Consider the following 15,110-nt stretch of genomic DNA (forward strand, 5'->3'; position numbering starts at 1 on the left):
ATGATTCCTAAAGCCGTTGTAAACTTTAATATTTTGTTATCAAATGCAAGAATAAACTATATTTCTTACATGTCCTAACCAAATATTCAACATCATTTAATTAGACAAGTAGATCTACAGTTAAACATGCATGAATGTAGGCTAGGCCTATATGATTATGAATGGGACGGAAATGCATGAACCGGTGCAATTCGAAGGGTTAACTTAAGTTTAGCTCAGTTGGGGAATGCTTTTAGTTTATATCTATTTCAAATATCGTTCGGTTAAAAATGAGAGGAATACTTTCCTTCTACCAAAATAACAATTTTTGTATCAACAGAACGGAATTTACTTACTTTTTGAAATCCTTTCTCGCAGTAGTTTAGCGACGCAATGTTGTGCTTGATTGACCCAACACCGACTAGCCTTGATTACAGAGCCCTTTTAAATTTAAACTAAAATTTATCAAAAGCAATTCTAGTTTAAATTTGATTCGATGAAACAGCCCACGAGCATCAGTTTTAAGCCAAAAGTGATTCAGCCTTAAAAATTGATTTTTAAAATCGAAATTAATTTTAGTTGATGAAACACCATCCAGGGGGAGGGGGGGGGGGGGGGAGTTAGGCATTGCTTAAGCTTCAAAAATTCACAAATTATGAGTCGAAGAGTAATAGCTGACGATGGCCGGGGGGGGGGGATACATGCTAACTCATGTAAACTTGATGTTTTTTAGACGATGTATCCGAAAAAACGATGTAGAATAATGTTAGAGAGGACAGTTTGCCTTTAACGGTTCATTGCAGCTAGAGTACAACACTTTTTATTCGCTGTCGGTATTCGGTGATTCGCCATTCTGCCTAAAAATAAAACAAGTAGGGCCTACTTGCAACCAGAAATATTGATACTGATGATAATTAATAAGATAGTGACAATAATAGCATGATGATGATATTAACAGTAGTAAACGCAATAATAATAAATGATGATAATGATGATAGTAGTGGCAAAATAACAATAATATTAATAATAATAATAATGAAAATTTGTGATAATGATAATTCATTTTATCTGGATATGATTTTGTTTAAAGTAAAAATGGACTTACCATATCTTACCTGTCGACGTTTCATAATAATACATGCAACTGTATATTAACATTTTTGATTTTCAATACAGGTATTCAAATTCTATTTATTGCGACTGTACATTGAAAATTCTAAAATAACAATTGAGAGCAATAATAAACCCAAGCCCATCCTAACTTGGATGTTAAACCCCCGTTTTAACCTTTGCATCCTTTCACGCATTCGTATCATTATGCTTCCTCACGGCAGATTAACTAAACAGGATCGTCTAGTAGGATTTTAATCTATTTTATACACAATTTGAACAAGAACCTACCTCAACTCTGACATCTTCTTCACATGTCTGCAGCACTCGATGAGGTAAACCAAGTCTTCCTCGTCTGTGCAAATCACTCGATACAGACCTAGCCACTGTAGGTTCTTGGTTTGTTCTCTGATCAGAAGACCCAGTCCTCTCATCGTCTCTCTCGATACACTGCTCTTCTCTGATGGGAGTGTGTCCGGTGTTGTAAGGTCGATGCGTGTGAGCTGCTGTCCTCCGGTCCGACGAAGACCAGCCGTGATCTGAGCTATGTCTCTCTCTGCATCATCGATAGTGATACCGATATCTCTCAAGCCAGGAAGCGATGAGAGCAGACCTTCATAGCTTTGTGACGTCACTCTCTCGGCTGATAGCTTTGTGACAGATGGAAGCTCAGGAGGAGATGGAGGGAAACTGAGAGAGGAGTCTGAGATGGTGAGATGGTTCAGTGAGGTGAGGGATCCGAGACAAGACCACATTCTGGCAGTTATTTCAGTAGATAGTCGACATCTCGTTACCTGCAGGACGGATAACGAAATACAGAGAGACTAGATTGTACACGTTAATGGTGTTTATATGGGAAACCGGGTACATAATGAGACCCCACCATCTTGGATTAAAGCTTAACGGTGGACAATAAATGAATACTGAAAATCACAGCATACATACTTATTTTGACTTGTAGGGCGCTATCAGGACAATGATAACGAAGGAAAATACAACTCAATTGCGATAACAAAAGCGTATTCATTTAATCCAGTTAGTATATGTTACTTGATAATAGGGACTTTTAGATTAAGTGGACGAGAACACGATGTGATGGGTGTATCTACCGAATCTAGATACATTGTACGGACCGTCCTCAGGTCGAGTTAGTCTAATATTTGGAGTTGAAGAACGAAGCTCAATAATGAAGATCAGCCTCTGAAATCTAACCACTTTGTGTTGTGTAATCTGTTGTTGTGGAACAAAGGACCCAGGGACAACGGGTAGAGGAAACCTCACGTAACAAATGGGGGCTCGGCCAGGTATATAAAGTGGAAAGTATGATTTTCAGGTGATTTTTGTGATCATATTAGCGCTGGGATGTTGCATTACATTGCGTGCGACGAGTTTCATACACGTTACTTGTAAGCGGACTGTTCGGTGTGTACTGTGTGTGTGTGTTGTCGATGTCGGTTCGTTAAGATGATATCGTCGGGCACCGCTGGGGTAGCCGTTTCAGGTTCGAGCATTCGTGGTGTGTGTGGTGAGAAAAACATTGTTGTCTTCTCATGTTTCTGCATGGATTTGCAGGGTTTGACTGAGGGTTATAACAGTCAGGTTGTCTAGATTTCTCGGATATTGTAGAATCTAGGTGTTGTAAGGTTGGCTGGGGATTATAACAGCCAGGCTCTAGTTCTTCCTAGGTAATTTAGGAGACTAGGTTTTTTGCATGATGGCTAGCGAGTTCTCGTTGGGAGAGTTTGTTAGGGATCCGTCTGCGGAGCGATTAAGCTCGTTGACTAAAGTTGAATTATTAGATGTAGCAGCTCATTATGAGGTTGTTGGCATTAAACGTTACATGCTGAAGTCGGACATTTTGAACAGGATTGTCGAGTTTCTGGTTTCTGAAGAGGTTTTGTCTTCAGAGGCGGCGGACGGTATCAGTGTGACTCCTCCAGGGTCTAGGTCTCGGTCTCCTGAATTAAATTCCCAGGCTAGGTCTTCAGTTTCGGATGAAGTGAGGATAAAGGAGTTGGAATTAGAGAGGGCGAGAGTAGAGTTGGAGAGGGAGAAACTTGTTGCCCTAAACAGAAAAGAAAGCAGAAATGCTGATAGGCATTTTGACGTTGCGAAGCATGTCAGAATGGTCCCTCCATTCGAAGAGGAAGGGGTGGAAAAGTACTTTCCACACTTTGAGAAATTAGCTCAAAGCATGGGGTGGCCTAGGGAAATGTGGGCTCACCTGATTCAGAGTAAGTTTAGCGGTAAGGCTAGGAATGCCTACTTAGCAATGTCGATGGCCGACGTGTCGGATTACGATAAAGTAAAATCGAGCGTGCTAAAAGCTTATGAACTTGTACCCGAAGCGTACAGGCAGCGATTTCGCAAAGCGCGAAAGGAGGAATCGCAAACTCATATGGAGTTTTCAAAACAAAAAGAGCAATTGTTTGACAGATGGAGCTCGTCTCTCCATGTAGATCATGATTATGATAAACTGCGTGAAATTCTTCTGCTTGAGGAATTCAAGCGCAGCGTTCGACTGGATGTTCGTATACATCTCCAGAAGCAGCGCGTCGATTCGCTGGATGAAGCAGCAAGAATTGCTGATGATTATGTGCTCACACACAAAATCTCAAACAAAGTGAGCGTAGAACCTAAGAAAAAAGGAAACTGGAGCAAAAGCCAGAAAACTAGTTCATCACAAGAAAAGGATGAAATAAAACCGCAGTCCCAGCAAGGACAGGTAACAGAGGAAAGAATGTGCTATGCTTGCAAACAGTATGGGCACATAAAGTCAAAGTGTCCTTCACTTCAGGCTAAGAAACAGGAATCTAGTGCACATCCTAATGCATTCGTACAAACTGTGTCAAACTCACAAAGTGGAATTATTCCAGCGAACATGGAAAAAATTCAGAAAGAGTATGAACCGTTTGTGTCTGTAGGTTATGTATCTGTAGCAGAGAGCGATGTAGCAAGAAAAGTGAAAGTTTTGCGGGATACTGGTGCTTCTCAGTCCTTGATTTTGGAAAGTGCGTTGCCCTTTTGTGATAGTTCTTCTGTTGGTGCTAGTGTTTTGCTCAAAGGCATTGGAGACGGCTTTGTGGAGGCACCCCTTTATGTGGTAGACTTGAAGTCAGACCTTGTTTCTGGTATGGTGAAGATGGCAGTTAGACCATCACTTCCTGTGGAAGGGGTATCCATCATATTAGGTAATGATCTCGCTGGTGATAGAGTCGTGTCATGTCCAGTAGTAAGTTCGAGTCCTTGTGAAAGTTCTGAGACAGATGAGTTGGTTGCAGAATTTCCTGTAGCGTTCCCAGCATGTGCTGTAACTCGTTCAAAGGCTAAGAAAGTTGAGTCAGAGAAGAAGTCTAATGAAATAGATGTTGACTTAAATGATTCTTTCTTTTGTCGTTTGGTTGAGGATGAGTCTGATTCCAATGTGAATGAGAGTGCGAGAAAGGTTCATAGCGTAGGAAATGGTGAAAAATCTGAACCACTATCTTTGAAAAAGAGTAAGTTGCTAAAGGAGCAACAGACAGATCCTCAGTTGATTTCTTTGAATGAGAGAGCTGTTTCTGAGGAGGAGGCATTGACTGTGCCTGTTTGTTATTACAAGAAAGCAGGTGTGCTAATGAGAAAGTGGAGGCCAGCAGATATCCCTGCAGATGAGGTGTTGAAAGAAGTCCACCAAATTGTAGTCCCTTCTACATACAGGCAGGACATAATTAGCCTTGCTCATGAAGCTTCACTTAAAACCCAGGAGAAAATTCTTTCTCATTTCTTTTGGCCAGGTGTGCAAAAAGATGTTGCAAATTTTTGCAGAAGTTGCCACGCATGTCAAGTTGTAGGTAAATCGAATCAGAAAATACCAGCAGCACCATTGAAGCCAATACCGGCGTTCGATGAGCCATTTTCTAGGATCATAGTAGATTGTGTAGGTCCTCTGCCAAAGACTAAGGCAGGTAATTAATACTTATTGACGATAATTTGCCCTGCGCCGAGATATACCGAAGCGATACCACTGCGGCGCATTACAGCGAATAATGTGACAAAGGCGTTAGTGAAATTTTTCACTACTGTAGGGCTACCAAAAACTGTACAATCTGATCAAGGGTCAAATTTCATGTCTAGGGTGTTCAATCAGGTGTTGACGGAACTGGGCGTAAAACATGTAGTTTTGAGTGCATACCACCCAGAGTCCCAGGGAGCACTGGAGAGATTCCACCAGACTTTGAAGAATATGTTGAAAACTTATTGTATGGAGTCAGAGAAACAATGGGATGAGGGAGTTCCCTTGTTATTGTTTGCTGTGCGGGATGCTGTACAAGAGTCGCTTGGTTTCAGTTCTTTTGAGTTGGTATACGGTCACTCAGTACGTGGACCATTGAAGTTGCTAAAAGAGAGACTGTTGTGTGATGATTCACAAGCAAATGTGTTGGAGTATGTGAGTACTTTCCGTGAGAGAATGCATAAGGCGTGGGAGGTTGCCAGACAGAATTTGTCAGATTCTCAGGAGAAGATGAAGTCATGGTATGACAGGAAATCCAAAGAGAGGAATTTCGAGGTAGGAGATGAAGTCTTGGTCTTACTGCCGATAGTTGGTCATTCTCTGCAGGCTAGATTTTCTGGGCCGTACACTATTGCTAAGAGAGTTGGTGATGTCGACTACGTTGTCAATACTCCAGATAGGCAGAAGAAGAGACGTGTGTGTCATGTGAATATGCTTAAGCCATATATCCGAAGAGATGACGAGAGTAAAGCACAACCAGTGTTGAGTGCTGTTGAATGTGACTCAAAGTGTGAAGTTGAGAAAGAAGTGTGCAAGATTGAGAGAGAGAACCCATGTGTGAAATTGAAAAATTCAGAGGTTCTAGCACATATCAATAACAAACTAACACACTTATCTGTGAAGGAGAGGAGCGACGTGAAAGAGCTGTTGAGTGCATATCCACAGTTATTTGCTGATGTTCCCTCTCGAACTGATGTTGTTAAGCATGATGTAGGTGTGGGAGATATGACCCCAATCAAACAGGCACCATATCGTGCAAACCCAACAAAACTGAAAAATCTTGAAAAGGAAATCGACTGCGAGAGTGCTTTCAACCAGGCGAAAGCCCTCTTATCTACCAATCCGGTACTGATGGCTCTGGATTTCAACCAGCCGTTCAGCATGATGGTGGACGCGAGCGATGTGGGTGCTGGTGCAGTTCTTACTCAAGCAGACGCTGAAGGTATCGACAGACCCATATCATTCTTCTCAAAGAAACTGTGGAAAAAGAAACATTGACTTTGATACTTGCACTTGAACGTTTCGACGTGTATGTCAGTGGATCTCAACATCCAGTGAGGGTATTAACTGATCATAATCCCCTGACATTCCTCAACAGAATGAAAAACAAAAACCAAAGACTGACGCTATGGAGTTTGCTGCTCCAAGAATACAAATTGGACATTCTACATGTGCCAGGATAGGACAATGTTATTGCGGACGCTTTATCTCGTGTGTGATATTTGGACAGAAGTGAGCAACTAATTGATATATTCACATGGAAAAGTAAACAACCCTTGTGTGAACCATATTTCTTGGACAGTTGAACACTTACAGTAAAGCATCATTCTTGAACAGTTGAACATTGGTGAATTCATTGGAATTCTATGTGAGAAAGGAAACCAGAACTTTTAACTTTGATGGTTTCTTTAATAATCACAAAGCATTGTGAACATAGACTGACTCATTGAAACTGTTTATTGGACTCACAGAAAAATGTATTTTTCTTATGTTTGCTTTCCAGATGTCTGTAAACCAGTGTATATATGTATGTGATATGCTTATCGTATTCGTTGACGAATTTGAACATGCATGATAATATTATTGTGTTAAAACCCTTTTGGTACAAACACAAGGAACTAGAAAGCCTAGTGAGTCATCATTTTGTCTGTGCATGTTTATATATGAAAATAGAAACAGTAAATTGATTTATATGTTTTATCCAAGGCAGGATAAATATATTAAAAGAAGGAACTTTGGAACAAAAAGTATTTTGGTGGCTTACCATATTTTTGGTTCTGGATATAAAGTAATCAAAGTTATTCTTGAAAATATTTAATACTCAACCAACACAGATGATATGGTTTTACACTACAATGCAAAACTTCAGATTAATAGTAACATTTTTTTACAACTGACGTGAAGGCTATATTATATTATCTTTCAGACAGGTTTAATGTTGCTGGAGTTTGTTTAGTATTATTTTTATGCAAAGAAATATGTTTAGATTCAAACTTGCGAAGAAGCATGAAGACATATTAATATTGATAGGTCATTTAAGGTGAACTTCTCTGCGATTTGAATTGTATTTTGTTTTATGTTAAGTACAAATGACTTCTGATATATGCAAAAGTCAGCGATGAAGATGATAGAGCAGGATGATAAAAGAATGGTTAATGTTTTTACTTATAGCTGTTCATACTCAATTTTATTGTATGAACGGAAACCACTAGACAACGCTGTGATACCATTTGCATGCTGGTACTGTATAGTTTTACAAGCTGACTTGTTTATCAGATTTCTAAATCTACAAAGACCTCATACTTATAAATACTTTCAGGTTTTTGTATTCTTACAGCAGTTGCTGAAACAACATTGAAAAAGAAATGTTTTTATAGCACTTCTCCTACTGGTATAAGTGCTAATTTATGAGGGGGAGTGTGATGGGTGTATCTACCGAATCTAGATACATTGTACGGACCGTCCTCAGGACGAGTTAGTCTAATATTTGGAGTTGAAGAACGAAGCTCAATAATGAAGATCAGCCTCTGAAATCTAACCACTTTGTGTTGTGTATTCTGTTGTTGTGGAACAAAGGACCTGGGGACAACGGGTAGAGGAAACCACTCGTAACACACGACGAACGCCGACTGATCATGCGTGTCAATGTAATTAACTGCCCATGTTGACTACAATTAGACATTTTAGATTGCACTCGACGATATACATGCAGGAAGTAACACTATGAACATCACGGACAAAGAAAGAGAGCAAAATATACAGTTCCTCATTCTACCCTCAACAAAAGAACATCCCTTCACTGCTATTAATATGAAAACATGTGTAGAACAGGTGTGACACCTGTTCTACACATTTTTACATAATAGCAGGGAAGGGATGTTCCTTTGTCTACCTGAGGAATTGTATATTTTAAGCGCACGCGGCATACTAGTACCTTGAGCATGTAAAGGCGCTATATAAATACCAATATGTATGTACTAGATTTAGGAAATTCAAGGTTGACGCATTTTCGATCGCCGACTGAGACGACGTAACGCATGCGCAGTGCCTTAAAATGACGTCACACGTTGCAGTCAAAGCTGTCGACGTGCAAATCTAAAAGTCCCTAATATAGCCTCGATTGCACTTCGTTAACAGAAATTAATGGTAATGGTCATCTCATGCCTTGTGTTTTTTTTCTCGAGCCGTCCAGTCTTAGTATATACATGGGCGCTGCTATGACATTGCAAACAATGGGTACGCGTAGGGTTGTTTGGTTAGGGTACGACGCAAAGATACGCTAATAAATTGACCGCTATGCATATTCAAACAGTTCAATATAACAATTAACAAGAGACCGGAAGATAAATATGCTAATTACAATTCTCACCATCAAAATCACGTGACAAGCTGTGGCCCAATCACACCTTTGTATATGTAAGAGCTATCTTTGATTTTATTACTTGAAAAAGAACCTTTATTTGCGTTTCCCTTCAGGCGCAAATAATAAATTGCTTTCCTAAATGTTAGTAGTCGTATAGTATTACTTTAAGATATCTGCTTACCTGGACACTCGATTTGCTACCGTATTCGAAACATCCACCATCAAGAGACCTATAGTATTTGATATAGAGAGTTGAAAGCGAAAAAAACACAAAAATAACACAAAAACAATTGGAATTGTTTGGGGTGATTCATGACATAACATTGATACTGGACACGGCCTGTGCCGTATGATACTAAAATACAGAGTGTCCTAGTGAGTTGAATATATATATATATATATCATTAAGAGATCATCAAGACTTTCAACAAATATAGCATGAAAAACAATGGTTGACGATGTGAGTAGTATCGTGGGGAATGCGAGTTGAAAGAAAATTACTGCCTAAAAATGTGTAAATGTTGATATTGTCAGTATGGGAAGAAAATAAGTAAAGATATACGAAAAAGATGATAGTAATACCCCAATACCCCCCCCCCCCACAACACCCCCAACACCGCGAGAAGCACTAATTGAGCTGGCTGGGGCGGATTAGAGGATTCCCATGGGAAATTATCGCATTTAATTTTTGATAGTATTTCCATGGCCCCTCCTTTCATCTAACCAATTTCAAATGTATTTGTAATTTCCAACAGTTTGTGTAGTGTGTTTATTTTTACTTATCTTGAATTGATAGTTCGTAATACGTTCAAAAGCGCTGAAATATTAACTCACTATTTAACATTTGATGAAACAAAAGCACATACAAACAAACCTATTATTCGACTTTTATAGTTTACAGTAAGTTAGACTTTCTGTTTAATTTTGTCTTCTTTAATTTCATTGACAATATATGAACATCTACTCGAACTCACTGTAAATGCAGACTATCCAATGCTTTCAAATATGTTGACGACTCGACAAGTTCAACCAAGTCTTCTTCGTCCAAGCACTTTATCCCGGACAGACAAAGCCGCTGCAGGTCCTTGGTTTGTTCTCTGATGAGAAGACCCAGTCCTCTCATCGTCTCTCTCGATACACTGCTCTTCTCTGTTGGGAGTGATGATGGTGATGTAAGGTCGATGCGTGTGAGCTGCTGTCCTCCGGTCCGACGAAGACAAGCTGTGATCTGAGGTATGTCTCTCTCTGCATCATCGATAGTGATATCGATATCTTTCAAGCCAGGAAGCGATGAGAGCAGACCTTCATAGCTTTGTGACGTCACTTTCTTGGCTGATAGCTTTGTGACGGATGGAAGCTCAGGAGGAGATGGAGGGAAACTGAGAGAGGAGTCTGAGATGATGAGATGGTTCAGTGAGGTGAAAGATCTGAGGCAGGACCACATTCTGGCAGTTATTTCAGTAGATAGTCGACATCTCGTTACCTGCAGGACGGATAACGAAATACAGAGAGACTAGATTGTTACTAATGCTAGGAGTCCACTGGGCCTGCGCCAGTTGGTGCCAGTTCGCGCCAAAGATTATGTGATTGGCGCGTAGTGGCTCGCTTTGGCGCCGAATTAATGTCCGCTCGGCATGTGTCGCCAAGTGGAATAAACTGGATGCCATATGGCGTGCGCCAAATGCCACCCGGCTTGCTCCAAAATGTTGCGCCAGTTTGAGCCAGTTCGCGCCATTACACGGCCATTTGATTCCAAAATTCACCCTGTTGGCGCCATTCGCGCCAATAGACTGCTACTTTGCGCCACTTGGTGATTAGTTTGTGCCAAAGGTCACCAAATTGGTTTGAACTTGCCGCCGCTTGGCGCTACTTGCCGACTATATAAATACCGGCCATCGGCTACCTGGTTCAGACCCTCCTCAGCTGCTGTATGAACAACATCTCTACTAAATATTTACAATTTTGATATGTCTGAGGCTTTTGATAATGTTGGAGTTATGATGCTGCTCCATCAGAAGATGATGAGAGATGCTGAGGTGGCCACTGCCTATCAACTTATGCTGGCCAATCTTGAAGAAGAGCCTCCTAAGAAGAAAATGAAGCACAACTGGTGGTTTAGACCCATGCTCCACCCACAGTTGAAGGCCGAACGTGGACAGTACCACAATTTGATGGAAGAGCTGAGGGAGAATGACAGAAGGAAGTTCAAGAAATACACCAGGGTGTCCCCAGAGATGTTTGATGACCTGTTGGTCAGGCTTACACCCCACTTGCAGAAGAAGGACACCATCTTCAGGAAGGCCATTCCCCCTGGTCTCAAGTTGTCCGTCTTCCTGCGCCATCTCGCCACTGGGGCCACCTATGCCGAGCTGTCTTACAACTTCCGAGTGGGCAAGGAAACCATCCAGAAGTTTGTCCCTGATGTAGCCAGAGCGATAGTGGTTGAGTATGCTGCAGAAGTCATCTCCCTCCCCACAACCAATGAAGGCTGGCTTGAGGTTGCAGGTGATTTTGAAGCCAGATGGAATCTTCCTCACTGTCTGGGAGCCTATGATGGAAAGCACATCCGTCTCAAGAAGCCCAACAAATCAGGCAGCCTTTATTTCAACTACAAGCAGTTCTTCTCGGTTGTCCTGATGGCTCTGGTAGATTCAAAGTACCAGTTCCTGTGGATCGATGTGGGTAGGGTTGGCCATCAGTCTGATGCCCAGATCTACAACAACAGTGAACTGAAAGAGTGCATTGAAGCTGGAACTTTAGGCATCCCAGATCCAGCTCCTCTTCCCCATGATGATGAAGAGCACCCTATGCCGTACTTCTTCGTGGGAGACGATGCCTTCGCCATGAGGACGTACATGATGAAGCCCTATGGCCGTCGTAACATGGACCAACAGCAGAAGGTCTTCAACTACAGGCTGTCCAGGGCAAGGCGTGTGGTTGAAAATGCCTTTGGTATTCTGGCTCTGTGGTTCCAGTGCTTCCTTGGCCAGATGAGACAGGAACCAGGCACAGTCCGCCTGCTCGTTGAAGCTGCCGTCATGCTGCACAACCTCATCAGGAAGCGCTATCAGGCACTGGACGTCCGCATGTTGGACCAGGAGGATGCCCAGCACAACCTCATCCCTGGAGCTTGGAGAACTGCCGCCATCACAGTGAGAAAGTCCTGCGATGCCGCCCTGCTTTTAAAGGCGGCAAGTGGCGCCGAATGGCGGGCAACCAGGTGGCATTTGGCGCCAAGTAGTCACCAATCGGGTGCCGTTTGGCTCGCGTAGTGGCGCAAACAAGGTGCCACTTGACGCCAAGTGGCGCCATGTGGCGCGAAATCTCATTGGCGCAACTTGGCGCGCGCCATTACATTCCAGTGGATTCCAATAGGCGGATTATTTGCGCCAAAGGGCGATATGTTCGCGCCATTTGGTGCCACTTGGCGGACACTTGGCGCTGATTGTTCGATGCAAGTGGCGCGACGAAAATTTCAAACATTTTGAAATTTACTTGCCGCCACATTCAAATTTGGTGCCGTTACGGGCCACCACGAGCCAGTTGGAAGGCAGTTTGAGCCACTACACGCCACTAGGCACCTTATTGGCGACACTAGGCGCCACAGTAAATTGCATTGGCGCAAACTGGCACCAACTGGCGCTGGCCCAGTGGACTCCTAGCATTACACGTTAATGGTGTTTATATGGGAAACCGGGTACATAATGAGACCCCGCCATCTTGGATTAAAGCTTAACGGTGGACAATAAATGAATACTGAAAATCACAGCATACATACTTATATTGACTTCTAGGGCGCTATCAGGACAATGATAACGAAGGAAAATACAACTCAATTGCGATAACAAAAGCGTATTCATTTAATCCAGTTAGTATATGTTACTTGATAATAGGGACTTTTAGATTAAGTGGACGAGAACACGACGAACGCCGACTGATCATGCGTGTCAATGTAATTAACTGCCCATGTTGACTACAATTAGACATTTTAGATTGCACTCGACGATATACATGCAGGAAGTAACACTATGAACATCACGGACAAAGAAAGAGAGCAAAATATACAGTTCCTCATTCTACCCTCAACAAAAGAACATCCCTTCACTGCTATTAATAATAAATAATAATATGACAAATTTATATAGCGCTTGTGACAACAGTTTCAAAGCGCTGTACATGTACACAAATCAAAATTACTTAAAACAAAAATCAATATTACTAATGGAATTAACATTACTCAAACTACCAATAAACAAAATATTACTAACATAACTTAACAAATTATCATTACCTAAATTAACAAAAATATCAAATATTTCTAACATAACTTAACAACTTAACATTACTTAAATTACCAAGAAGATTAAACATTACCAACATTACTAAAGAAATTAACAAAACATGTAAATTCCTTGGAAATTAACATTTTATCAGTAATAGCAATAATTTAAAAAGACATAATAAAGGCATGGTAATATTTATTCGAACTTATTTTAGAGTTATTTGGGTTGCTTTTGGAAAAGATGAGTTTTTAGATTCTTTTTGAAAATGTCAATGGTGGGTGAGTGCTGGATATTGGCGGGGAGAGTGTTCCAAAGAGTGGGGGCACAGACTGAGAAGGCCATGTCACCATAGCGGTTGTGGGTGCGAGGACCAAGTGCGAGCTGGGGTCTGGATGATGATCGAAGGTTCATGCCGGTAGTCTGTTTGGGTGAGATCAGTTCAATCAGGTATGATGGTGCGCGATGATGGATGATGTTGAACGTGAGGAGAAGGATCTTGAATTGGATACGTTGGGGAATTAAGAGCCAATGTAGGGTGCGGATGACTGGAGTGATGTGGTCGTGCTTTCTAGTGCGAGTGATGAGACGTGCAGCGGTGTTTTGTATGTGTTGAAGTGGGGCCAGATGAGAAGCAGGTAAGTTGATTAATAATGAATTACAATAGTCTAAATGGGAAGTAACCAATGCATTAACTAGTCGTTCAGTAGAGCTGCGATCAAGGTATTTCCGGATTTTCCCAATCCTATAAACACCGAAGCTAGCTGCCCGACACACCTTTCGGATGTGCTCTCTTAGGTCTAACGAGTTATCAACGATAACACCCAGATCTCTTGCAGAATTGGTCGCAGTGATAACAGCTCCGTCTATGTGAAGGCTGACAGACTCGTTCCGTTTCCTAAATTGTGATGTAATGTGGATGAGCTCAGTCTTGTTTGCATTGAGCATCATGTTATTGTTACTAGCCCAAGACTTCACATCTGTCACGCAGTCTTCCAAAGACGAGATGCCATCAGTCAGGTCATTGCGTTGCATAACGATGTACAACTGGGTGTCATCAGCATACAACATGTGGCTTATACCTTTGTGGGCTGCGATGACGTCACTCACAGGACCAGTATATAGAACAAATTCCAAAGGTCCTATTACTGAGCCCTGCGGTACCCCCCAAGTTAGAGGGAATTCATCTGATTTGGCTCCGTTTACGATTACAAGTTGTTTCCGGTTTTCGAGGTATGACTTGAGCCACTTTAGAGCAGAACCTTCTATGCCGTATGTGTGACTGAAGCGTTGAATCAGCATGTCATGGTTGATGGTATCAAAGGCTGCTGAATAATCAAGCAGCACCAGAATGGCCTCCTGTCCTTTATCTAACGCTAGCAAGATGTCATTGTAAACCCTAAGGAGAGCAGTTTCTGTGGAATGACCCTCACGATATGCCGACTGCATAGGAGGAAAGAGCTGAAACTCCTGAAGGTAAGCCCTTAGTTGATTGGCAACAATCCGTTCTAAGACTTTTGAAAGGAACATCAGGTTGGCAATTAGCCGATAGTTTGCCATGTTTTCTACATCTAACTTAGGTTTTTTCAAGATTGGGATGACATGTGAAGTCTTGAATGAGGAAGGAACAATCCCAGAAGAAAGTGAAAGGTTCACAAGTTTAGTGAAGAACGGGATAAGAACATCAATACATTTCTTGATGAGCCAGGTGGGGGCAGGATCTAGTCGACATGATTTAGATGGGCTTTCCTTGATAACATTGAGAACATCATCCTCGGATATCGGGTGAAATTCAGAGAAAGTAGGATGAATAGTCCCTTGTTGCATAGCCTCATGTACAGTTTGACGGCCGTCTAACTCATCAGCTATTGTTAGGATCTTGTTCTGGAAGAAAGATCCGAAGTCGTTGGCCAACTGTTTATCCGATTCGTGGCTCGGCAGACTTCGTTCATATGATGGGGGAGATGTTAACTTTTGCATCCACTGAAAGAGTCCCTTGTTGTCAAGTTTCTCAATCTCCTCCCGCAGGTAACTGGACTTGGAGTCGGAAAGAATATCATTATATAACCGACACTTTTCACGATAGATTTCCCTGTTGATTGAG

At 41.8% G+C, this 15,110-nt stretch overlaps 1 protein-coding gene across 1 annotated transcript in view; it reads right to left on the bottom strand.

Moving 5' to 3' along the window:
* The window catches only part of LOC105440679, a 57,970-nt gene that overhangs the window by 13,534 nt on the left and 29,326 nt on the right, over positions 1-15,110 (bottom strand). The window contains exons 14-16 of the mRNA XM_030994024.1: positions 9,701-10,209; positions 8,908-8,956; positions 1,381-1,883 (exon numbers count right to left, since the gene is read on the bottom strand). Coding sequence (XP_030849884.1) covers positions 1,381-1,883; positions 8,908-8,956; positions 9,701-10,209 — 1,061 coding nt within the window. The remainder of the gene's footprint in view (positions 1-1,380; positions 1,884-8,907; positions 8,957-9,700; positions 10,210-15,110) is intronic.

The sequence above is a fragment of the Strongylocentrotus purpuratus genome, unplaced genomic scaffold (assembly GCF_000002235.5).
Source record: "Strongylocentrotus purpuratus isolate Spur 01 unplaced genomic scaffold, Spur_5.0 spur5_scaffold_20, whole genome shotgun sequence".
NCBI lineage: Eukaryota > Metazoa > Echinodermata > Echinoidea > Camarodonta > Strongylocentrotidae > Strongylocentrotus > Strongylocentrotus purpuratus.